The 23,980-nt window shown below is 50.5% G+C and overlaps 1 protein-coding gene across 1 annotated transcript in view; it reads left to right on the top strand.

Moving 5' to 3' along the window:
• Nucleotides 1-23,980, top strand: part of ITGA11 (integrin subunit alpha 11) — a 135,674-nt gene that overhangs the window by 65,355 nt on the left and 46,339 nt on the right. The window contains exons 3-10 of the mRNA XM_027971524.3: nucleotides 2,350-2,450; nucleotides 6,423-6,514; nucleotides 8,943-9,057; nucleotides 11,611-11,738; nucleotides 13,061-13,209; nucleotides 18,763-18,907; nucleotides 19,244-19,409; nucleotides 20,929-20,999. Coding sequence (XP_027827325.1) covers nucleotides 2,350-2,450; nucleotides 6,423-6,514; nucleotides 8,943-9,057; nucleotides 11,611-11,738; nucleotides 13,061-13,209; nucleotides 18,763-18,907; nucleotides 19,244-19,409; nucleotides 20,929-20,999 — 967 coding nt within the window. The remainder of the gene's footprint in view (nucleotides 1-2,349; nucleotides 2,451-6,422; nucleotides 6,515-8,942; nucleotides 9,058-11,610; nucleotides 11,739-13,060; nucleotides 13,210-18,762; nucleotides 18,908-19,243; nucleotides 19,410-20,928; nucleotides 21,000-23,980) is intronic.

The following is a 23,980-nucleotide window of genomic DNA, read 5'->3' as shown; positions in this document are numbered from 1 at the left end:
CAGCCAAGAAAACCAAGGTCAGTGAATTTCTTCCAGGCCGCACAGCAACCCCTAGACTCGGCCCCAAAGATCTTGCTCTGCAGTGGGGGCCCACCAAGCTGTCCATGGGGCTTCAGCATTTCACTATGTAAAATGGGGAGAGTTGTGAGGAGTCCGCTTTCTCAGGCAGGACAGGGATCACTTTTCTAGAAGATGGCCAGGTTTTGCTTTTTCTAATCTAGAACCTGCTGTGCTTGATTGTGTTCCTCGAAGGCATGCTTTCCAGAAAAGCATGTTCCCAGAGGGAACATCCCTTCGGGACACTTGGTCACAGACCAGGTTGACCTTGAGTACGGGAGCAGCCAGAAAAGCAAGCGTGGAGCTCAAACTTTCAAACTTTGTTTACTGACCTCGCTCTCGCTTTGGCTGGAAAAACATTCAGCAGCCTTGACCACACAGTCACGTGCAGAATTAAGTGGCCAAGTATCACGTCGTCTAGACAAGTAGATTTTACGAGTCCAATTAAGTCCTGCCAATCAAAAATAGTCATGCTTAATAAGTGGATATATTTAGAATCTGTCATTATCTGGCCCCCAGGGGGAAACCTCAGCTCTTATTTCATAGACTTAATTTCAAACAGAGCTCTGTTAACTCCTACTTCGGACCTTAGTTCTCTCCTGATGGCTCAGAGCGGTGGGTGGGAAGCGGGCAGGAGGATAACTGACTCTAAGAAGCCATGTACATCTTGTGTCGCCTGAACTTCAGGTCCATCCCTTTTCAACAATCTTAAGCCAGAAAATGAGCGATTGCTTCTTCTTTGGCTCATGTTGCCAGAGGTGGGAAGCTGCTGGGAGAGCAGGGCTCCAGAACGGTCTCTTCCCTCACAATGTGTCACGTGCCCCTGTGCCCCTCAGGGTCTGGAAGACACCAGGGATGTGTGAGCCATGGCACCTCCTGCCAGGACAGCACAGCTGTGCCTGGGAGCTTCTGGGTCACTGTCGGCACCAGGACCTGAGCCGAGCAGGCAGCTGGTGGCTGAGTGAGGGGCTGGCACCCAAAGCCTAAAGGGGTCCAGACATGCCAGAGGCAGGTGGTGCCAAAAGGAAACAGTGCCCGCTTTAAGGATTTTGCTTCCTGTCTGCACTAGGGCTCTGGTTGCCTGCTGGTGGGCCCCTCTGGGCCACCTCCAAAGATGCTGGTGGGCCAGGGATGAGGGATAGAGGGGCCTCTGGGGGCGCTCTAAGGGGAGGGCAGGGACCATCCAGATGGCAGCGGGATTCTCCCTGGACTTGAGGGATGATGGCACTGCTGGGGCTTGGCCAGGTCAGGAGGAAGTAGTTGCTCTTTCTCTAGAAATACGTGTGCATGTAAGCAACATGCATTGATTTCCAGTGTGTGCATCACAAGTCAGCACAAAGTAGATGGCTTCCCAAAACAGAAGTTTCCTCTCTCACAGTTCTGGAGGCCAGACCTCCAGAATCAGGGTGTCGGCAGGCTCTGCCCCACCATCTGAAGGATCTAGGAGAAATCGTCCTTACTTACTCCAGCTTCTGGCGGCCCCAAGCATTCTTGGCTGGTGGCAGCTTCACTCCTAGCACTGTCTCCATTTCACATGGCTTCTTCTTGTCCCAGGGTCTCTCCTCTGTGTGTCTCCTATGAGAACACATCACTGAATTGGGGGCCCACCTGGGTAATTCAAGATGACCTCTTGAGATCTTTAACTACAATTGCAAAAACACTTTTCCCAAATAAGGTCACAAAGACAGAGGCTCAAGGGCCAGTTCAGTGGCCACCCCTGGCCACTCTTTAGCCCGTCTGGCTGCCTCTCCCCCACAAGCCCCAAGCAAAGACTTGGTACCTCAGGGGACAGCCGTGAACACTGTACAATGTGCCACAGCCCCTGGGTCCCCAGCTGAAAGACTGTCACATGAGGTGAAGAACGAGGTCCCCCAGAGGTAATGGCAGATGGCCAAGACCCCAAATCATCCTTCCTCTGCCCAAATGATCCTTCTTACCACCCTCCAACCATCTGGCAAGCTCATATTCATCCATTAAGATCCAGCAGAAGCACACCTCCTCCAGGATGTCTGCCCTGCTCTCTCCTTGCAGGGACAGCTTCCATCCCATTTGCTGCTGGACCCATGTGGTCTTCATCCCTGTGTCTCCCAGCCAGGCCTGGCCAGGCCACAGCGTCCCTCTCCCAGGAGTACGAAGGTCTGGGTCTGAGGAAGTTCTGCAGGGGCTACCCCTCCAGGATTCCCTCCACCCTCCCTACCCCAACCTCCCCTCAACACAGCCCTGCAGATTCCATCCTTTGCCAGGAAGGAGAACCTCTCCTAGCATCTTCACTTGTCTTCTTTTCCTTCCCAGGTTGGTCGTTGGCGCCCCACTGGAAACTAACGGCCATCAGAAGACGGGAGACGTGTACAAGTGTCCAGTGACTCAAGGGAACTGCACCAAGCTTAACCTGGGTAATGTGGGCTGTCCACAAGGAGGCCAACCATTGTCCAGATCGAGGCAGGCACTGAAGCACGTCCCCGCCCCCAGAAACACTGGTTTCTCGCAGCTGGTTTCTAGGAGCTGACCCAGCTGGTATTGCTGCCCCCATTTTACAGATGAGGAAGCTGAGGCCAGAGAGAGAAAGCAACTTTCTCACAGTCACACAGCTTGTCAGGAGCTGACCAGGATTCACACCCAGGTCTTCAGTGTCCCAGGCCGTGGCTCTTTCTGCCTCATCCACGGCCCCTCAACACGGGAGCAGGAACACCTCCTATCTTTTTTTTTCTTTCCTGACTTTGAAATAACAATAATGGCCAACATTCGTATGTCTTCCAAAAAGTTTGTTTTGAATTTTCCTGTAACATCTTACGGAAAAACCCAAGCAAAGTTTTTTGGCCAACTCAATATGCGTTCACCTAATGCTAGACACTGGTTTAAGCACTTTTGGGTATTTTTGACTCATTAAATCCCAACAACAACGATATGCGACGTAATCATCAACAACAGCCAGTGGAAGTGAGGAGACCTGCCTGGGGTCAGCTAATTAGCTGCAAGTCCAGGACTATGACCCAGGCAGTCTGCAGCCACCCTGTAACCTTTAACTGCGCAGCACTGCTTTTCTGAAATGATGACTCTCTTCCTCCCAGCAGAGCTCTGGGCCCAAGGCAGAGGCTGTGCACAGCCTCAAGGGCTCCCAGTCTCTGCGTCCACACCCCTCTGTGTGCATGCAGTCCACTGCAGGCACACACACCACTTCTCTAAAGCATTTCTGCTTTGTCCTAAAGATCTGACAGTGGCCAGGCCTTGGGCTGAGGTCCCACGTGGGATAAGCCATGATTCCAGGACTGACCTTCCCCGGGGTAGGGCTCTCGGCCTCCCGCTCTTCCAGGAGGGGAGCCTCCATCCTAGAGGACTGGGCTGGGGCCCTCTGGGGAGGCTGTGGGGGGAGCCGGGCCTGGCGGAAGAGATGGCAGAGCTTCAAGAGAGAAGCAGATGGATGGAAAGGCTACATCAAAGAGAAAGCCCCAGAACCCAGATCCCTCGGGCAGCCAGCTGTCCCAGCACACAGCGCTCAATGTCATGCTGGCCTCATCTATGACAGCGCAGTAGGTGGGAAGTTCAGACCCCAGCAGAGCCGTGGCCCAGGCTTCATGAGGAAACGGTCCAGGGCGGGCAGGAGTTAGGCTGGCAGCTCATGGATCCCGGTCATCACCTCCCTGAGAGCCCAGGCTCCCTAAGAGGCCATGCTGGGGTCTCCTTCTAGCTGTATAGTTTCCTCACTGTGCATGGGGAGCCCACATGCTCTTTCTGAGCCAACGTTCACTCATGTGTGACCCTAGGATCCACTTCTGGTCTCATATGTCCCCAGCCTCTCATGAGCACCTAGTGCATACCAACCATGATGCTAGTTAATGGGGATACAGCAGGAACAAGGGGCCAAGGGCTCTGCTGGGAAGGTATGGTAAGTGAGGAGACAAACTAGAAAGCACGGCCATCCCAGGTGAGGAGAGATATTATGTGATGAACCAGGGGTTGTGATAAGAGAGGCTGGGTGGGGAGGAGGTAGGAAGTGGGTTCTCCTTGGCAAGAGCTCTGGAGTGGGGTAGTCGAAGAAGCCTTCCCTGAGAAGGTAACTTTTGAGCAGACGTCCGATGATGAATCAGTCCAGCAGGACCAGAGCATTCCAGGCAGAGGAGAAGCGAGTGCAAAGGTCCTGTGGAACAAATGAACTTGCTCTGTTGGAGGATGGAAAGAAGTACCGTGTGGCTGAGGCAGAAGGAGCAGGCAGGTGTTGGGAGGCATGCACACAAGCCTGGGGTCTGGGCCACCAAGAAAAACCCCCTGGTCCAGTTGGGAACCAGACACATGAATCCATCATTTAATAGTTTCCTCTACTGCCGTGGTTTCCAAGGTGGACCTGATTTCCCTCCAAAGAAGGAGGAGCCTAAACTGGCAATGGCAGACATGAAGCCATCAGACTCTGGAACTGGGGCTCAACGTGTGAGGCAGTGGGCAGTGAACAGCATGGAGGCCAAGGAAAAATACTAGTCCGGGAGCACCTCACTTGAGGAGTTTTTTTTTCCTCCCAATGAGGAGGTAGGAGGACCATCTGCCAGTTTGTCCTTATCCACACAGTGGAAAATGCAAAGCAGGAAACCTGAGTTCTGGGTTTTCCTTTGGCAGCTCCAAGCTGCAATCCCCACTGAGCCAGGAATGTTCTTTCCTTTTTCTCCAGGGAAGTGAATGTCAGTCACTCACACCTCAGTGTTGCAGAGTCTACTTACCTCCTGCACTTTCTTCCCAAAGCCTGGATGAAGTCAGGGTTTTCATGAGGGGCGGGTGCTCAGGGAGGGAATGTGATTCTGGAAGGCAGGCCCTGTGTGAGGAGGAACTTGTGCCCCAGCCCCTCACACAGACCCGCTGAGAAGGAGGTTAGTCTCCCTTGGTCAGAGAGAGGGAGTTAGTGACTGCGTCAAGTCCATGATTAGCAGAAGCTGGACCCCAGTCCGAGGCTCTTACTCCAACACAAGGGTCTTCACCACCATGGCACCTGCATCTGGGCCCACAGTTTCAGGAAGGACTTTAGTCATTGAGGCAAGGAAGGGAGAGAGGCAGCGGGGTCAGGATGGGGCACCGCTTAAATAAATGAAGAGCAGAATTCTCTAAGCCCCTGAGGGGAGAAAGTGGCCCAGTTGGGGTTTGGAGCTTCCTCTCCAGACTTCTCACTCCCTACCTCTGCCACCAGGCCCTGCAGGCAGATGGGGAAACTCAGAATGCGTAGCATTGGCTATCCTGGATTCAAGTCCCTGCGTTATCGTTTACCGGTGATTGACATTATATTAATGGAAGTCATCACCCCTTGCGTGGGCCTCTCAGGTGGCTCAGTGGTAAAGAATCCACCTGCCAATCCAGGATACACTCAAGTTTCGATTCCTGAGTCAGGAAGATCCCCTGGAGAAGGGAATAGCTACCCACTCCAGTATTCTTGCCTGAAAAATTCCATGGACAGTGGGGCCTGGTGGGCTACAGTTCAAGGGGTCATGAAGAGTCAGACGCAACTTAGCGAATAAACAACAACAAAACCCCTCTGCACACCTTGACTTTTCCCTCTATAAAATGGAAATGGTGGCCCCTGGAATGCCCAGGATCAAGAGGGGGTCCTGGGAGGGTGGGGGCGGGCGGCACTTTGTAAGTGATAAAGCATCATAGAAGCACCAGGGTTATTAGTATGATTTTCTCTCTAGTTTGTTTGGACAGAAAAAGAAAACAATCCCAGGCACTGGTAGCACAGCCAAGAGGGGCTGGATTTCAAAAGGAAACTTACTACAAACTACAGGAAACCAAGGGGAAAAACAGCAAACACAGTGGCCTGTCCCCAACCCACAGAGCTGCCGGCCGTCTGAAGTTCTGGCCTCTGCCCGATTCTGGGCCCAGGTCCTGCTGGCCTGGGCCCCAGAGGGCTGGCCGACTCTTCACACTTCCAGTCGCCAGCAGAGCTAAATGTCCTTAGAGATCACACCCCTCCCCTCAAGCACAGAAAACATCTAGGCTCTGTTCACAGCACATGAGGACTGCTTGCTGGGGCTTAGCAAAATGCCCAACTCACTTTCCCCTAAACTCTAAGCTCTGGATTAGGAGATGGAAAGCCCTGTCATGTGCTCCCTGTGCGACTCTGGGCAGCTTACTCGGCCTCTCTGAGCTTCATATTCCTCATTTCACACCGAGTTGAGAGGAAGTAATCAGACAACCTTAGGGCAAGGCCTTAGTAAACCATGAAGGGCTCACTGATCTGCAGACGAGTGAGGGTCCAGAGGGGCAGGCAGATGGGAGAGGACCCTGCTTGCCTCTGCCTTGGGCCCCTCTGGCAGCCAGTGGCAGCAGCAGACACTGGGCGGACGGCGGGCGGGAGGGACTGCAGGCTGAGCCTCTCCATTCCACCCCAGGAAGGGTCACCCTGTCCAACGTGTCCGAGAGGAAAGACAACATGCGTCTCGGCCTGAGCCTGGCCACCAACCCCAAGGACAACAGCTTCCTGGTAAGAGCCACCCACCGGCCCTCTTTCTAATCCCTAGCCCTTCCAGCCCACACAGGCCTCTGCTCTGGACTGCAAGGGACATGGGGTGGCTGAACATGCCTGCCCACCAGACTACCTGTCCCTGCGCACACCAGGAGCAGCCCCTCCTCCAGCCTGTACCATTCTGCCTACTGCAACCTAAACTTTTTCGCGGGACAATTCAGACAAGAAAAAGGACTGAGCCCTTTTGTGTACATTCCCTTTGGAGGTGGGGGGAGCATGGAGCAGAGAGCCTAAAAAAGAACAGGGATAAAGATTATTAACAGTCCAATAGGGTGTGGGGGGCTATCCTGTTCTTTGGGGAGCCCAATGTCCAAGGCAGAGGCCGAATCTCCGCTCTAGAATTGATGAAAGAGTTAGGACACATCACGCACCCTGAGAAGACTTGGAGCGGAAGTCATAAATGAGTGACTGCAGAGTTTCTACAACAGAGGGAAGGATAAAGAGGGGCAGGCCACCTGAACTGCACGGGGGATCAGACAGGAAGGTTTCCTGGAGAATGTTTCTGTTTTGTTTTTAAAGAAGAAACTAGTCTTAGCAAGGAAGAAAAAGGAGTACTTGGGCTGAGGTGGTAGATATATTCATTCATTTAAACTATTTTTTGAGTTCTTACAATGAACTGAGCCTGATGCTGGGCACTGGGGATTCAGCAGTCGGCAGAACTCCCTGCCCTCCTGAAGCTTCCATTCTGTTTGGGGGTATGATGATAACAAATGAGTAATATGAACATGCTGTTGGGACAGAAAGTCAGCGGTGCTGGGAGTTCTCTGCACCCACTCAGGCACGCATATGCAAGCTTTGCACACAGGGGGCGGGTGCAGGTGGCCTGATTGACACTGCCCTCCCCTTGCCACCATGAATGTGGGTGATGCTGGGACTGATGGTTCCTAGAAACAGCTGCAAGAGAAGATTTCAGAGAAAAATTACCCTGAAAAGCCCAATAAAATGCACCATTCATTTTAAGATAGGAAAGCTAGTATCGCTCTCTGCTCTCACCCATCAGTCCATTTCTGTTGACAAATGAGACACCAGGGCAGTGAGATGGCTGGGATGCTCAGAGATTTGACAGGAGCACAGTGGCTCCAGCAGGGAAAGTCCCGAGGTGCCTCAGCATATGGTCGGCCCACAGCCCTCATCATCGCTGACCAAGGGCAACAGGACCCCTGGTCCTGTCCACACATACTTGTCAGGGGCTTTGGTCTGACACCCTTCTCCGTCTGAGACTCCTTTTAATACCCTATCAAGTTGACTTCACTGATTTCACAAGATGGAATGAAGGTCTGAGAGGGGTTGTGACACAACCCCTGGGGCCTCTGTGGGGAGGTTAAGACCCAGGTTTGTAAATACCAACCTTTGTTAACTCATTCACTCCTCTGTCCATCCATTTACTCATCAGCCCATCCCCCAACCAAATGCCCTTCCCCCTATTCATCTATCTATCCATCCGTCCATTCATTCACCCACCCCCTCAGTCTACCCCCTCATCCTCCCATCTAACCATCCATCCCTTCCCACATCCATCCACCATCCATCCATCCTCCATTCATTTATCCATCATCTATCCATCCATCATTCTTCTATCCCTCCAGCCATTATCCATTACCTACTCTCCCATTATTCATTCTCCCCCACTTCCAGAAATAACTTGCAGAAGCTTCAACAAAAGACACAGATAAAACAAAACCTTTAAAATCTGAGTTAAAAATGAGAGCTAATTAAATACAGGGATTGGAAGGGGAACAATTATTCTTCCACACCAAAAGAAATAACAGCATAAAATTTAGTCTTGAGTTCCCCAGCAGCAGGACAAAAATGAAGTCAGGAGCTGGGCTTTCGTTTTTGACGACTCTGAGAGGGACTCATCATTCAGTCTTTAAATGAGAGGCTGACATCGATGTTTTGGTAACAAATTTCAGAGGAAGAGCAGAAACACACTTTTTCCTTTCCCTAGTAAGAGCCATGGGCATGTTGTTGGAACCCTGTAATGGAAGTTTGCCCAGTAATGACCTTCAGGTGACCTCTTCAGGAAGACCTTTGAAGGGTTCCCTCCCATGGATGACAAGATTTTCCTGCCTCCTGTGTGATGGGAGGGGTAGACAAGCAGGGGAAAGAGAATCACACCCCAGATGATGGGGTAGAGAAGGGGACCCTTGAAAATACAACGGCGGTAGTTAGTCTCCCTTCCACCTGAAACCAAGGGAACTGGTACATGTTACCGCAAGAGCGATTTCAGTTAGACTTGGAGAAGACCCTCTAAACCCTAAGGATACCAGCACTCAGATGGAGGATTCTGTCTTGTGTCTTGGAGGGTGGGGCTAGGCCAAAGGCTGTTGGGCCCAGGCCCTCCCTGTGGCCCCCACTGACTGGGGGTCCGTACTGTGCTCCACAGGCCTGCAGCCCCCTCTGGTCGCACGAATGTGGGAGCTCCTACTACACCACAGGGATGTGTTCACGGGTCAACTCCAACTTCAGGTTCTCCAAGACCGTGGCCCCAGCTCTCCAAAGTAAGTGGCTTCCAATCTGTAGACTCAGGCTGAGCAACCGGCAGTCCCTGCGAGGCCCCAGGCTCTGACCTCCCCATCCCGTGGCTACAGAGCAGAACTTGGACTCTAGCCCCGCCCAGCTCCGGCTCTCTGGGTAACCCCTGGGGTCACAATCCTGGCCCACCCTCCTCTACAGAGTGATGGTGGGGGAGTTAAGGTTATGAAGACCATCCTGACAGCCAGAGAGGCTCTTTGCAAACCTGAGTGAAGAAGAGATGGCCAGGCTGCCATGTACAGCAGGCAGGCTGTGCACTGCACAAATCTGGGGACGCGGTTCACTGCTGGGGACGTGTACTAACTACAGTGTGAATGGTGCCCTCTGATGTTACACAGGGCAGCTGCCCTGTAGGTGCAGGGCCAAGGAGAACAGAAGTATTCCTGGTAACAGTCCCATCTAATCTGTGTTCCTGGAGGTGAGGAAGCGCTGCCCAGCTTTCCCGGGGCCTCATGGAACACAAACCTCCCACTCTCTCCACACCTGCCAGGAAAGTCTGGGACGTCAAGTGCAGACCTTGCCTCTGGCTTGGCTCTGAGCCTCACTATTTCCTGTGGGCCAAATACCATTGCCCAAGCAGCTGCGGCCTGCTTTATTGAGGGCGAGGGGATCAGCTCCTCTGGCTGAAGGCAGCCTCCCTCTGAACAACAGCGCCCAGAGACAGAAGGTGGTGCGTGGAGGAGGAGGGAGGAAGGGTCAGTCCCGCGGGGGCTGCGAAATGGTCCTCTTGGGGGTGATGAGGGGGCTTCGATTCTGTTCTCACACAACATCAGCGGGAGAGCAGAGGCAGCGGCTGGGCTGGGAGGGGGGCTGCATTCCCTCTGGGTTCAGCGTCCCAGAACCTCCTCCTCCTCACCCCGCTGACCAGCAGATCAGATCCCAGGACACTACCCCTTGCCCCCGCCACCTCTGCCGACACCACGGAGGATCTAACTCCTCAGGTCTAGGATGAGGCCCCAGGTACGTGTGCGCATGTGCGTGCACTCGTGTTCAGAAGCATGTTCAGCCATGTTTAAAAATCACAGACCTAAAGCAAGGCTCTTCCCGAGGCGTCTTGAAAAAAATTTTGAAATCTTAAGAAAGAGATCAGTACTAATAAATGCATTCTAATAATAAAACTGGCTTTAAAAGAAACCTGGTCCCTACCAGTAGATTAGAACCGCCCAGCCCCCCCCAATCAAGGCGTCTCTGTCTCGTGTCCTCGCGGCTGCCGGCAGCACGCAGCCCCCCAGCACGTGCAGATCCACAGGTGTAGGGCCACGGAGCAGTGGAGAAGACAAAGTTATCGGCACCATCAGCCTGGAGGCGTAGGGCCATCACATCACGTGCTACGTGTAGCATGCAGGCCAGACGAGAGCCACCCACACAGCTTCTCCTAAAGCAGAGGCAACCCTGAGCATCCGAGCCACCCAGAGCCTCTGAAGTCCTCACAGAGCCTGAGACAGGCTCCTGGGCTCAAACCCACCGCCTTGCCCTCCTGGAGCACTGCTGTCAACGTGCTGCACCTCCACGATGCTGGAGTTACTGGAGTGCTGACTCACAAAGCACACCCCCCGCCCCCCCACCCCCGCCCCGTACTGCTATAAAGTAGATTTATTTGAAAATAGTGTGAAAATCCTCCAGTGAAAATATGCGGGTGCCCAGTATTTCAATGTGGTATAGTTTAGTATATATCATATCAGATTCATGATATCTTATTTCAGAGTAACCCCAGCTGTTTCACAAACAGAAATCAATTCCTTAGATGTTAAAAGATGCTTTTTCCATTTGTTATGGTACCAAGGTTTCATTATTCATTCTGTTGCTATTATTCATTTTAATTTGGTATTCATATTACAAGAATATAGAGAAACTTTCAGACTCAAAGCAGAGATCAAGGCACAAGAGCTTGACCTGATGATGTCATTACTATGTTAACAAACTGATTTGGTTAAAAAAATAACATGAGGATCAGCTAAGATTCTTGAGTTCAGCCCGGGAAGCATCACCTTGTTAATTCTTCGTAGCAATCCTCTGCTATCATTATATCTCTTTTACAGAAGCAAAAACCGATGCCAAGTTGTTAAGTAACTTGCCCAAGGTCAAAGCCAGAGGTCAAACAGTCTGATGCCAGATTCCACATTTCTAGCCCTTACACCATGCCTCCTTCCTAAGAAGTGAAGCCCATTCATTTGAGCTGAAAGTGGTACATGCCAGCCTGCCCATTACTGTAAAATACACAATAATGAACCAATGATTTGGGCAGTGTTGGCTGCCTTCCAAACTAGGACCAGCCGATGGTGGTCAGTTCCTGATGAGGAGCAGAGGCATTCTGGCTTAATTGATGCTGTGTTTAGACTGCCAGCTCAGAGCCGTGGAGCAGGGTCAGGAATTCCTGGGCTCCTCTCTCACATGGCCCAGATAAATGTTCAGCCTGAAGACGGCTCCCAGACCAGGCTTCCTTGGACAATCATTCAAGGAACCGGAGATTTGCAGACCCTGGCTCCCGGGGCAGCTGTGACCATGTCCTCACTTCGCAGGGTGCCAGACCTACATGGACATCGTCATTGTCCTGGACGGCTCCAACAGCATCTACCCCTGGGTGGAGGTTCAGCACTTCCTCATCAACATCCTGAAGAAGTTTTACATTGGCCCCGGGCAGATCCAGGTGAGCAGGGCTGGGACTCTTTCCTCCTCCAAACAGGGCCCCCCCCAACCCATGGCAGATGCTGCCCTGTGTGGGGGAGTGTCTTTGCATGCACTAGAAAGATGTAGGTGAAAGGGCCAGCAAGAGGGTCCTGCAGCCCAAGACACCCATCTCCACTGGGCACATCAAGGGACAGTTTGGGACATCATTGGGTGGGTCAACCACTGTCCTCTGGAATGGACACCATCTATTAACAAAAACTTTGATCAGCCAGAGAGTGGGAAGGCAGCAGAATCCTGCTGGGTAAGGCAGGCGGAGAATTAGACACTTTGATCTTAGAGAAGAGACTGGGGAAGTAGTCATAGCTGCCAGGACATATTTGAAATGCTGCCTAGCCAGTGAGGGGGGAGGTTTATTCAGCATTGTTTTGGCAGGCCAAATGAGGACCAGTGAATAGAAATGACAAGGTGATAGATTTCAAGTCGTCTGAGAAATTATTTATTTAATAACTTTATTTATTTCCCTTTGGCTGTGCTGGGTCTTCGTTGCCTGCAGGCTTTTCTCTAGTTGTAGCACGCTTAGTAGTCATGGTTGCTCCGTGGTGTGAGGATCTTCCCAGAGCAGGGATCAAACCCATGTCTTCTGCATTGACAGGCAGACTCTCTACAACCGAGCCATTAGGGAAGCCCTAGGAAATTGCTTTGTAACAATCAAAGCTGTTAAAAAGGGGGTGGGCTTTCTCATGAAGTGATGAGTTCCCTACCTCTGGTAGACCATCTTTTAGGGTATGCCAGGTGAAAATTCAGCATTCAGAAATGCACTTTTACCAAATAAACTCTGTGGGCTCATCCAAAGATAGTATTTGTTCATTCTAGTCCTACTACAGGTAGAGTTTGTTTATTCTTTTAAGATTTTGTTTCTTTTAAGGATATTAATATTTGAGGCTAATTAATATTTCAGACTTCTCTTCCAAAATATAACGAATCTTAGCTCCAGATTTTGGTGAACAATACCGTAGCCCATCCTCCCACACTGTTCCTAAGACTTAGATTTCACTTCTATGCTCAACTTTTGTCTTTTTAAGTAAGAAACTTAATCTGCTGGGTCTTTTAGGTCTGTCTCCTCTTTCGATAGGCGCCTCCCCCTTGTCTCACCAAGCCAGCCGTTCATTCCCAGGAGTTTGCATTTCCTGCTTCCCTTTGGCTTAGTCCCTCGCCCTTCGGAAGGTCCCCAGGCCTCCTCACACCTGAACAGTCCCAGAGAGATGACTCCAGGAGGCCCCATCACCGAAGGGCCAGCCTTCAGGGGTCAAGACATTCGGTTGCCCCTCCTTTTCCTCGCAGGTTGGAGTTGTGCAGTACGGAGAAGACGTGGTACACGAATTTCACCTCAATGACTACAGGTCTGTAAAGGACGTGGTGGAAGCTGCCAGCCACATTGAGCAGAGGGGAGGAACGGAAACCCGGACAGCATTCGGAATTGAATTTGCTCGGTAAAAAATAATAATAATAATAATTTTTCCAGATCTTAGATACTGTTCTAGTTATCTATTGCTGCCCCACAAAATTTAGTATCTGAAGAGACAATAATTAATCCCTCAAAGTACTGGGCATCGGCTGGGCTCAGCCATCACTTCCCCTTGGATTCTCTCATGTGGTTGAAGTCTGGTGTTAGCTGGGGCTGTGGTCATCTGAAGGCTCAACTGGACTGGTCATCCAGAATGGCACACTCACGTGGGTTGGCAGTGGAGGCTGGCCATGGGCTGGGAGTTCAGCTGAGGCTTGCAATCTGAGCCCCTGTGCGTGGGCATGCAGCTTGACACTCTTACTTTATGGCAGTCAGTCTTTGAGAGGAAGTTTTCCAAGGGACCCAGGCAGGAACTCCAAGACTGCCTGTGACCTAGCTGCAGAAGCCCCAGAATAAAACTTCTGCCATAGTTTTCTTCTGGCTACACCACACAGAATGTGAGATCTTAGTTCCTTGCCTGGGGATTGAACCCCTGGCTCCTGCAGTGGAAGCATGGAGTCTTAACCCCTGGACTGCCAGAGAATTCCCTGCCATAGTCTACAACTGAGCAAGTCTCTTAAGGCCAGCTCAGGTTCAAGGAGAAGAGAATTTAATTTCCCTCCTTGATGGAGGAAAGGCAAGGTCACGTCACAGAAGAGCCTTTGGGGGACAGGGGATATTTTTGCAGCCAACTTCGGGAAATATCTTCTACCACTGAGCCCCTATCAAAAGTGTGTGGGTCGCATGAGAACAGAATCTTCTTGTGGGGTATTTTTCATGAGTGGAATGTGAGTAACAGAGTCAAATCTAACATCTGAGATTACAGAGCCATGAGGCTGGTTCTTTAAAGGTGACACAAGTACTCACAGTGATAATGAAGGTTATTTATAGCCATCCAGAGAGCTACGTGCTTATTCCAGTGACCCTGCCATTGCTCAGAACACTGTATCCACCCGCACTGGAACCAGTGAATGATTTTAAAGTCAGTTTCCCCAGGTCTTTCCAGCTGTAGCCAAAACTGCCAGGATGACTGTGTCCAAGGCATTGAGATTTAAATGTAGAAATTTTACACCTACAAATATGAGCTCTGCTGTGTTCATTGAGACCACAGTCCCATTACGTTATAATCCCCCCTCAAGTAGGTTTAGTCAATGTGTTTAGCAGAATTCCACAGTGTGGGAGCTATTTTGTAGTGACATGATTTTGTGTGGTCAAAGAGTAAGTTTTTTCCAACCTCACGATTCTTTATGATTATACGCTCTACCAGCGTATTTCTGTTTGCTGATAAAACTTTCTCAAGCTTTTTCCCTAAATGAGCATCTCTGTTTGTAAAGATGGCTCTTACTCACCCTCCTGAGAAATGGGCCCTTGTTGCAATTTTGTCTTCATGGGGGTGAGCCCCTGAGACCCCCGCGTAGGCCCTTGTGAAGTGGCCAGTGCAGAACTGAGGAAGCCCACACTCACTGAGCTATCTGTGAGAAGCTGACTGACTCCCAGTGGGGTGGAGCCCACTGTTTCCATCTCACTTTGCAGCCTATCTCCCCCAGGCTAAGTGGAAGTGTGCAACTCACCTAGTGACTTGAACCATCGTGACTCACAAGCACCGCTGGGGTGTGCAACCTGCACCTCAAGTGAACTTTCAAATCTGCTCTGCCTGGCCAAGTCTGTGGTCCAAATTACAGCTGGCTCCTTTTAAGGTCAAAGGTTTTCTTTCCTCACTCAGCTATTCATAGAGCATTTTTTTCTGTGCACCTACTAAAATAGAAGATCCAGGCCATGGACTTGAGGGTTTATAAAAATGGTAACTCATGATCCCAGGCTTAATAGGGAAGCTCTGATAAGTGTCAGCCTAACTCAATGAGGATGAGAGAGGAAAGGCTCCAAGGGAGGATCTTGGGAGGACTGCCAGGATTGGGGGACATCTGACCTGTCCTAGGAAGATGTCAGGATTCCAGCAGGGAGAGGTAGAAAAGACATTCTGCCCCAGTAAGAACAGAGGAGAGGGAAAGTCAAGGAACATTTATGTTCAGAGCTTTGCTCTGAGCAGTTTGTGTTGGGGGGATAGTAAGCCCTGAAGCTGCAAAGAAGGTTTGGAACTAGATTATGAGAGAGGTACTGTTGTAGCCAAAGCAAGCGTGAGTGGCCAGTGAAGGTTCTTAAGGACAAGAATGTCATCATCAGGCATGCACATGAAGGTGACTCTGGCCACGTGTGGCTTTAGGGGAGGGGGCAGGACGGCATTGTGATGCCACCTCTGTTCATGCAACACCTTTTATTGAGCATCTACTGTATGCCTCACCCAGTTTTAGGTACTCAGGGTGAATCAGTGAACAAAATAGATAAATGTCCTGCCTTCATGAAGCTGAGGGTGAGGCGGACAATAAGCAAAAAAATAATAATAATAAAATAGTATGCTAGAAGATGCAGGATATGGTGGGGAAATGTTCTTCTTGTTTAGTCGCTAAGTTATGTTCAACCCTTTGCAGCCCCATCAACTGTGGACCATCAGGCTCCTCTGTCCATGGGATTATCCCAGAAAGAATACTGGAATGGGTTGCCATTTTCTTCTCCAGGGTATCTTCCCAACCCAGGGATCGAACCTGTGTCTCCTGCATTGGCATGCGAATTCTTTATCACTGAGCCACTGGCAAGCCTGGGGTGGGGATGGGGGTGGTGGGAAATACAGCCTGGTAAAGGCAAAGCTCCAGTACTTTGGCCACCTCATGCGAAGAGTTGACTCATTGGAAAAGACTCTGATGCTGGGAGGGATTGGGGGCAGGAGGAGAAGGGGACGACTGAGGATGAGATGGCTAGATGGCATCACAGACTCGATGGACGTGAGTCTGAGTGAACTCCGGGAGATGGTGATGAACAGGGAGGCCTGGCGTGCTGCGATTCATGGGGTCGCAAAGAGTCGTACACGACTGAGCGACTGAACTGAACTGAAAGGCAGTCAAGCAGGTTGGAGAAGGCAGATATTTAATCAGCATTAATGGGGAAGTCAGGGAAGGCTTCACTGAGAACTAACATTTGAGTGGAGACTTGAAGGAGGTGAGCAAGTTAGCCAGCAGGGTGCCGAGTGGAGGAAGTTCCAAGAGGGAGAAGCTCTGATAAAGGCCCTAAGACAAGAATGTGCCTGGTGGTCCCAGGGTCAGGGAAGATTCCAGCAGGAAGAGGGGTCAGAAGGGTCACTGAGGGTCTGGCGAGCCACTGTCAGGACCTGGGAGTAATGGGAGCCAGGACAGGATTTGAGCAGAAAGGAGACATGCTACGACCTGCTTTCTCCACCCGGTCACCCTGGCTTCCAGGTTCCCGGAACCTATCATGAGCATAAAGCTCTCACTGCTCTCCAGAAAGTTAGTCTAATTTACAAAGCAACAAACCCAAGTCTTTTACACAGTACCAATTCACAAGTTTAAATCTGATGACTCATGCCAGTATTTACGCAATTACAGATTCATACAGATATTCACACCATTCCACTCTATGGAAATATAATCCTGAAATGTCCTTGGCTCTATATGTAATAGAACCTGTGTTTCCCTTGCCATATTTTTTTCTCCTGAAGTTTTGTTCCTGGACCTGGCCCTCCAAGAAGGTCTGGGAGCATATTGAGTTTCCTCTGAGGGGCTCGTAGACTCCCTCCACTGAGTTGGGCTTAAGCCCAAAATATTCTCTTTATTTTGTCCTGTCAAGTGTGCCTCAGTCCACGCCTCATACTAAAATTAGAGGTTTTTTTTAAAGCCAGCATATCCAGAATATCCTAGAATTTCTCAGAGAGTGGCAGATGGTCCATTTCTCTTAACTGGTAGCTTGAAAATGCTCTGAACTAATTTATTTTAAGTTTTCTGACTTCCTCAGCATCTAAATCATGCATGTCAGCTCATCAGCTTGCCGTGTAACAAAAGATACCTCTCGTACCCAACGCCTTGGAGCCTGGAGGTGGAATTTAACCTGGCATCATGGTGCTTAAATCTGTGGGTCAGAGCCGTGAGGAATTACTGCAGTGCCTAAGGATAACATTGGTTTTTAGTTCCTCATTGGAAAATTCAGAACCTTACAGTCTGAAGGAGAGTTGGCCACACAGGCACCAAAAGCTAGTGATGGTTCAGGAGCCAATTTTTTCTGCTTCATAGACGGGTCGCCAGCTGCGAGGAGTCTGTCTACAGCATGCCAGCCCCCAGGCCTCTGGCTGGACGGCCCGACAGGCAGGCCAAGCACCTGCTCTGGCCACTGAAAACAAAATAAAAAGTAAGAAAGAAGAATATTTGTCATAGAATTTGATATTTAATAGTCCCTAAAATAGAATCAAAGTGGTTCTCCTGGGAAAAATCTTTGTCACGCTTCATCACACACATTTGCTTGGGTGTTGAATTGCTCTGACTCATCACCTTTTCAGATCTTAGGGGAGTGGTTCTCAAACCCCCATGTTCATTAGAACTGTTGGAAAATTCTGGTGCCCAGATTACACTCCGGAGATTCTGATTCCATGAGTCCAGGTAGGGCCTGGCATCATTTTTATTTTAATTCCCCAGGTGATTCTAATGTGTGCTAGGGTTTTTGAACCGTGAAATTAGGGCCTCTAAAGATCTTCACCTGACCCTGAACTCCCCTCCCAGAACCACCCCCTCCCTCTGCTTGCCCAAAGCAGCATGATCAGGACTTGAGAGGGTTTTTTTAAAGTCACTTTTTAAAGACAAGCAGATTTGAATGTTGCTCAGTTTCATAAAAAGAAATGAAATTGTGCCATTTGCAGAGACGTGGACAGACCTAGAGTCTGTCATACAGAGTGAAGTAAGTCAGAAAGAGAAAAACAAATACATATTAATGCATATATGTATGTGGAATCTAGGAAAAAATGATATAGATTAACTTATTTGCAAAGCAGAAAGACACACAGACGTAGAGAACAAATGTATGGATAATGGGAAGAGGGGGTGGGATGGATTAGGAGATTAGGATTAATATATTTACACTATTGATACTATGTCTAAAATAGATAACTCATGAGAACCTACTGTATAGCACAAGGGATGCTCTCTGGTGACCTAAATGGGAAGGAAACCCCAAAAGGAGGGACTATGTGTATACATATATGTATGTATATGTATATGTGTACATACATGTATGTGTGTATATATGTGTAAACCCAGGGACCAAACCCTGATCTCTCACATTGCAGGCAGATTTTTTTTGCCAGCTGAGCCACAAGGGAAGCCCACAGAATGTATATATATAGCTGATTCAATTTGCTGTATAGCAACTAACACAACATTGTAAAGAAATTATACTTCAATAAATTTTTTTAATTGTTAATAAATAAATATAAAGACAAGCAGATTTAAGACCCATCTGAGCAGCCAGTGGACAAGTAGTCTGGGTGTCTCAATCCAGCTTCTTCTTTGGTTTGAGGTTCCAGCAGCTGTTGAGTTGTCCTGAGAGCTTAGCCCTGGCTCCCGTGGCCACGCCTCTGCAGGAGTTTGGGGGGTTGCCCCATCTCCACTTCCGTCTGTGACCCTCCCCTGTGCTCGGGTTCCAGCTCAGAGGCTTTCCAGAAGGGCGGAAGGAAAGGGGCCAAGAAGGTGATGATTGTCATCACAGATGGGGAGTCCCACGACAGCCCGGACCTAGAGAAGGTGATCCAGCAAAGCGAGAGGGACAACGTGACCAGATACGCCGTGGCCGTGAGTCCTGTCCCACACACCGCCCCCCATCCCTACCTTCTAGAGGCTTTGCCATCAACCCCCTGGGGACTCTGCATGGGGGAGTGTTTTCTGGCCAGTGAACTACACATCCGGGCCCTCAGATGGGCCTGTCCTTCTTACGTCTTCACAACAGCTGTGGGTTTTTTCTTCCCCTCATTGCCAGGCAGGCTCTGAAACCTCAGAAACTGGAAAACACCTCCAAGCCTCCCACCTCCAGAATCCTAGCTTAGAGCAGTTGCTCCAGCCTGCCCTGGGTGTGTGGGGGAAGTCTGTGCCATGTCCTGTCTGTCGCCCCTGCCCCCCATTCCCTGGCAGGTCCTGGGCTACTACAACCGCAGGGGGATCAACCCAGAAGCTTTTCTGAACGAAATCAAATACATCGCCAGTGACCCCGATGACAAACACTTCTTCAACGTCACAGACGAGGCGGCCCTGAAGGACATTGTTGACGCCCTGGGGGACAGGATCTTCAGCTTGGAAGGTGAGCACCGCTTCCTGAGAGGTGCTCGTGGTCCTGGGCTCCTGGCAGGCGAAGCCCACGTGAGGGAAATCCAGCCCCGCAGGGACTTCCCTGATCGTCCAGTTGTTAAGACTTCACCTTCCAATGCAGGGTCCCATCCCTGATCCGGGAGCTAAGTCCTGGCCAAAAAACCAGAATATAAACAAAAGAAGCAATATTGTAACAAATTCAATAAAGACTTTAAAAAATGGTCCGCATTAAAAAAAAAAAATCCAGCCCCACAGGATGAGAGGGTTTAGAAGTCCTCCCTCCCTGATAAACCCCAGTGCTCCCATGCTGGACGTGAGGCTCCACACTTTCCAAACAGCCTTGAAGTCTGGTTTTGCTGATAAGCTCCTCCTTTTACAATGGAGGTAACTGCAGTTCGGAGGGACTAAATGACTTGCCAGAGCTCCCGCCACTTGGGAAGGAACTGGGGTTTGAATGAGGGTTGCCAGATATAACAAATATAAAATATAACATTTGGGGCAGACATACTAAAAAACCATTCACTGTTTGTCTGAAATTCAAACTTAACTGAGCATCCCATATTTTATCTGGCAGTCTCCGTTGAGCCCAGCTGAGCCCGACTCCACAGCCTGAAACACTTACTCCCCGAGTCTTGCCACCTCCCACCCCACCGTTTGCAAGGTTTCCTCAGACTGTCTCGCTCCTTCTGATTCAAACTCCAGTTTTGATTTGCGCAGGGCTCCTTTGCACCATATATTGCTGTAGGGGGGACCTTGCCATACTGGATTCTCTTCTACCATATGGGAGGAGCGTCAAAAGAAAGAGAAGGCAGCGTAGCATCCCAGAACCCCAGCAGCCTGCTCTGCATTGGAAATGATGAGCTACAGACACAGGAAAAGAGAAAAACTTGCCCTCAAAAACTATGATAAAGAAACAGAGAGTAGGGACGTGAGTTTGACCCTTACCCTAGAATTAAACATCCAGATCAGTGAATTTATTTTCAAAATCGTTGTCTTGTGTGATAAGAACATTGTGTACATCGACACGTCAGAGCCCCTCTGTGGGGAGGAGCTTTTGACACACATGGGATTCCTTGCGCAAATCTGTGGTGGTGACCACTCTTCCTCCTAAGGGTCGATTTACAATTTGGGAACCATCCAGAGGCATCTGGAACCGAATCTGGTGAATAGTAGGAATGGACGAAGTGGGAAATTCATTTCTTGCCAACAATGTAGGTGATTTCTTTCCATGCACTTTTCTGAATCTTTCCCCTATGTTGACACTCTCATAGTATGCGTGCCCTGTAATATGAGGTATTCCAATCCCTTTTCAGCAAGGTTGCTAATACTAAACCCACATGGCCACCTGGAAGGGGCCTGCTGTTGGGGTGGATGAGCTGGACTCAGACCTGGGGCCCCGTCTCACCTCACTGAAAGTGCCTCCAGGTCACAGATGCTGGGGACTGAGCTGCAGACATGTCTGGCGCTAAGAAGTCATGCACGCAGCTGACATCTTTCCGTCCCTGTTTTAGGCACGAACAAGAACGAAACCTCCTTCGGGCTGGAGATGTCTCAGACGGGCTTTTCCTCTCATGTGGTGGAGGTAAGGATGGGTTTAAAACTGCCCTCCCACCCTCTCACTCTCCTTAGCTACCTAGGTCATTATCCTGCCATCCCTGGGCTGTCTCTCATCCCCCTTGCTCTCTTCCTTGGGGTCTCTCTGCCTCTCGTCTCTGTGGCTAGAAGAGGGACATACAGATCAATTTATAATTAGCTGTCTCAAGCCCTCTCTGTCCAGGGTGTTGATGGGGACATGTCCCTCAGGACTAAGGGTCCTGTTTGGTCCAAAAAAGCCTTGTGCAAAAACCAGGTCAGAGTGGCAAAACCCGTTGCCTGGGCTCTAACAGTGCCCTGCATGCCCGAGGTGGCCTGTGTGTGAGGGCCCAGCCCTGTGTCCATGTGGACAGAAGTCCCAGATGTGCTCCAGCAGGCGGCCCACAGGGTCCTCTCAGAGTGCGAGCTCGGTGTCATGTTGCAGGGGTCCCAAGCAGACCCGTGGTGTCACCAGCATCGGGCTTCGTCTGGGGCACGTGCCTCACCTGGATCCGATTCTCAGGATGGGGCTGAAACCTCACAGGATTGCCAGAGGGGCATACGCATGCGTGCCCAGTCACCCAGTCGTGTCCTGCCAGGCTCCTCTGTCCGTGGAATTTTCCAGGCAAGGATACTGGAGTGGGTTGCAATGTCCTGTGCTAGTGGATCTTCCCAACCTGGGGACTGAACCCGCGTCTCCTGAGTCTCCTGCATTGGCAGGCGAATTCTTTGCCATTCAGCCACCTGGGAAGCCTGCCGGAGGGGCAGAGGAGTCCATAGCTGTGAGCACACTTTACTTCTAAAGCCGTTTGGAGGTAGAGCCCTGCCTGAGAGTACCTGTGGGGAAAGCCTGTGTTGCTGGTATCAGCACACGCCCCTGTGAGCACACTCCGGGCTGACAGGTGCCCTGGGTTTGTGCATGTGCTCTGCCCAGCTGGCCCCATGGGAAGGGGTCATGCCTCCCAATCTGCCAGAAAAGGCCTATCGGTCCATCCCACTTCTACATCACTTTCACTAACCCCCTGAATTCTCCCCACTCCTCTGTGAGGTGAACGTGGCAGGGTTCCTTATTCCCAGTTTCCAGGTAAAGAAGCCACGTCCCGGGAATGCCGAATGACCTGCTGAAGTGACACAAGTGAGAGAAATATTAGCCTCATGCTTTCCCCCCACACTGAGCAGCTGTTCCATGAGAGTGGGTGGAATCTGAGGGGGTGCTGAGTCAGAGATCCCAGATCGGAGGGGAGAGGGATGGATGCCCAGCACACAGCGGGCAGATGGATGGAAATGCGGCTCCCGCTCAGCGTTTCCTGAGCTGCATCTGGACTATCATGCCCACTGAATACAGCAAGATATAAACATTACTGCTCTGTATTGACAGTGGTCATGCAAAATGTGCCGAGCACTTTAGTTTTTTTCCAGAAAATTTCTGTGCCTCATTCATGCTCAAAAACAGCCCTGCAGAGTCGGCAGATGGTAATAGTTGTCCCATTGTAGGTGGTCACATTGGCAAATCTTTTCAGTGCCTTTTCTGTGCTGGGCCCTGTGCTCTACCCCAGGAGGTACAGAGGCAAGAGCCCTGCCCTCAGGGAGCTCCCAGTCTGAGGGTAAGGGGCTGCATACCAGGAGGGGCAAGGGCATCATTCATTCACACAGGTCAGGCATCAAGTTCTGTGTTCCAGCTGGACTAGCCCTGGACTCCTGACTCTGGGGTCAGGGCTAGTTAGAAAACGCAACAAAGAAAATCAATTTCATTAAATCCAACAAGCATTTGTCAAATGTGACTAAGATATCAAAAGGAGGTGGAATTTATTCTTGCCACATAGGAGTCAGCCTGAAAACAACGCAGAACAGCAGTCCTGAACTTAGAGAATAAGATGACAGAAACTACAGACTTCCCTGGGCACAGGTGTATAACTTCCAGAGGCCCGCCCATCCATGGAGCCCCTGTAGAGACTCTCTGCTCAATGGGGAACCACGTGGACCCATCTAACACTCATCAAGGCCGCTTGAGGCATTTTCCTGGTGGCCTAGTGGTTAAGACTCTACATTTCCACTACAGGGGGCACTAGTTTGATCCCTGATCAGGGAATTAAGATCTGCATGCATGGTTTAGCAAAAACAAAAACAGCCCTTGCCAAGGCTGTGTATGATCAGGGTTTTACAGAAGGAAAGGCCCAGGCTAAGGGAAAGGAGATGCAGGGGAGCATCAGGGGAGTCTCAGGCTTGGACAGGCCCCTGAGGACAAGGATTTCAGCAGCCATGGGTGGCAGCAGGCAAGAAAAGAGAGGAAGTTATACTCATAGGACTGGGGGAAGGCTGAGCACACACGGGGTCCCAGCCTTGATGGTGGGGACAGCAAGAGAGAGAGAATGTCCCATGTCTCCATCTTCCATTCCAAGGTCAGTTTTTGAGCATCTCCCCTAGGGCCTGGCTGTGTGTGAGGCACTGGGGTATACAGAGATGAAGCTAACATTTCAACTGACAGCAATTCACAGTCTAGTTGGGGAGCTGCTGCTAAGTCGCTTTAGTCGTGTCTGACTCTGTGCGACCCCATAGATGGCAGCCCACCAGGCTCCTCTGTCCCTGGGATTCTCCAGGCAAGAACACTGGAGTGGGTTGCCATTTCCTTCTCCAATGCATCCATGCATGCTAAGTCGCTTCAGTCGGGTCTGACTCTGTGCGACCCCATGGACAGCAGCCCACCAGGCTCCCCTGTCCATGGGATTCTCTAGGCAAGAATACTGGAGTGCATTGCCATTTCCTTCCCCACTAGTTGGGGAGAAAGACTCCTAAATGATAAGTTCAGTCTCCTGCTTCTAATACTGTGATCTATGTGTGCCCAGGAATCAGGGAATCTAGAGAGAAGGAAGGTTAAGACAAGCTTCAGGGATTTGGGGAAGTTTAGCTGCACCTTGACAATGCCCCAAGCAGCAGAGTATGTCAAACAAAATGAGTTCTTGCAGGATCAATAGAGTTCCCCTGCTGCAAAGG

The sequence above is a fragment of the Ovis aries genome, chromosome 7, assembly GCF_016772045.2.
Source record: "Ovis aries strain OAR_USU_Benz2616 breed Rambouillet chromosome 7, ARS-UI_Ramb_v3.0, whole genome shotgun sequence".
NCBI classification, from domain to species: domain Eukaryota; kingdom Metazoa; phylum Chordata; class Mammalia; order Artiodactyla; family Bovidae; genus Ovis; species Ovis aries.
This window is presented reverse-complemented; position numbering and strand designations above follow the sequence as displayed.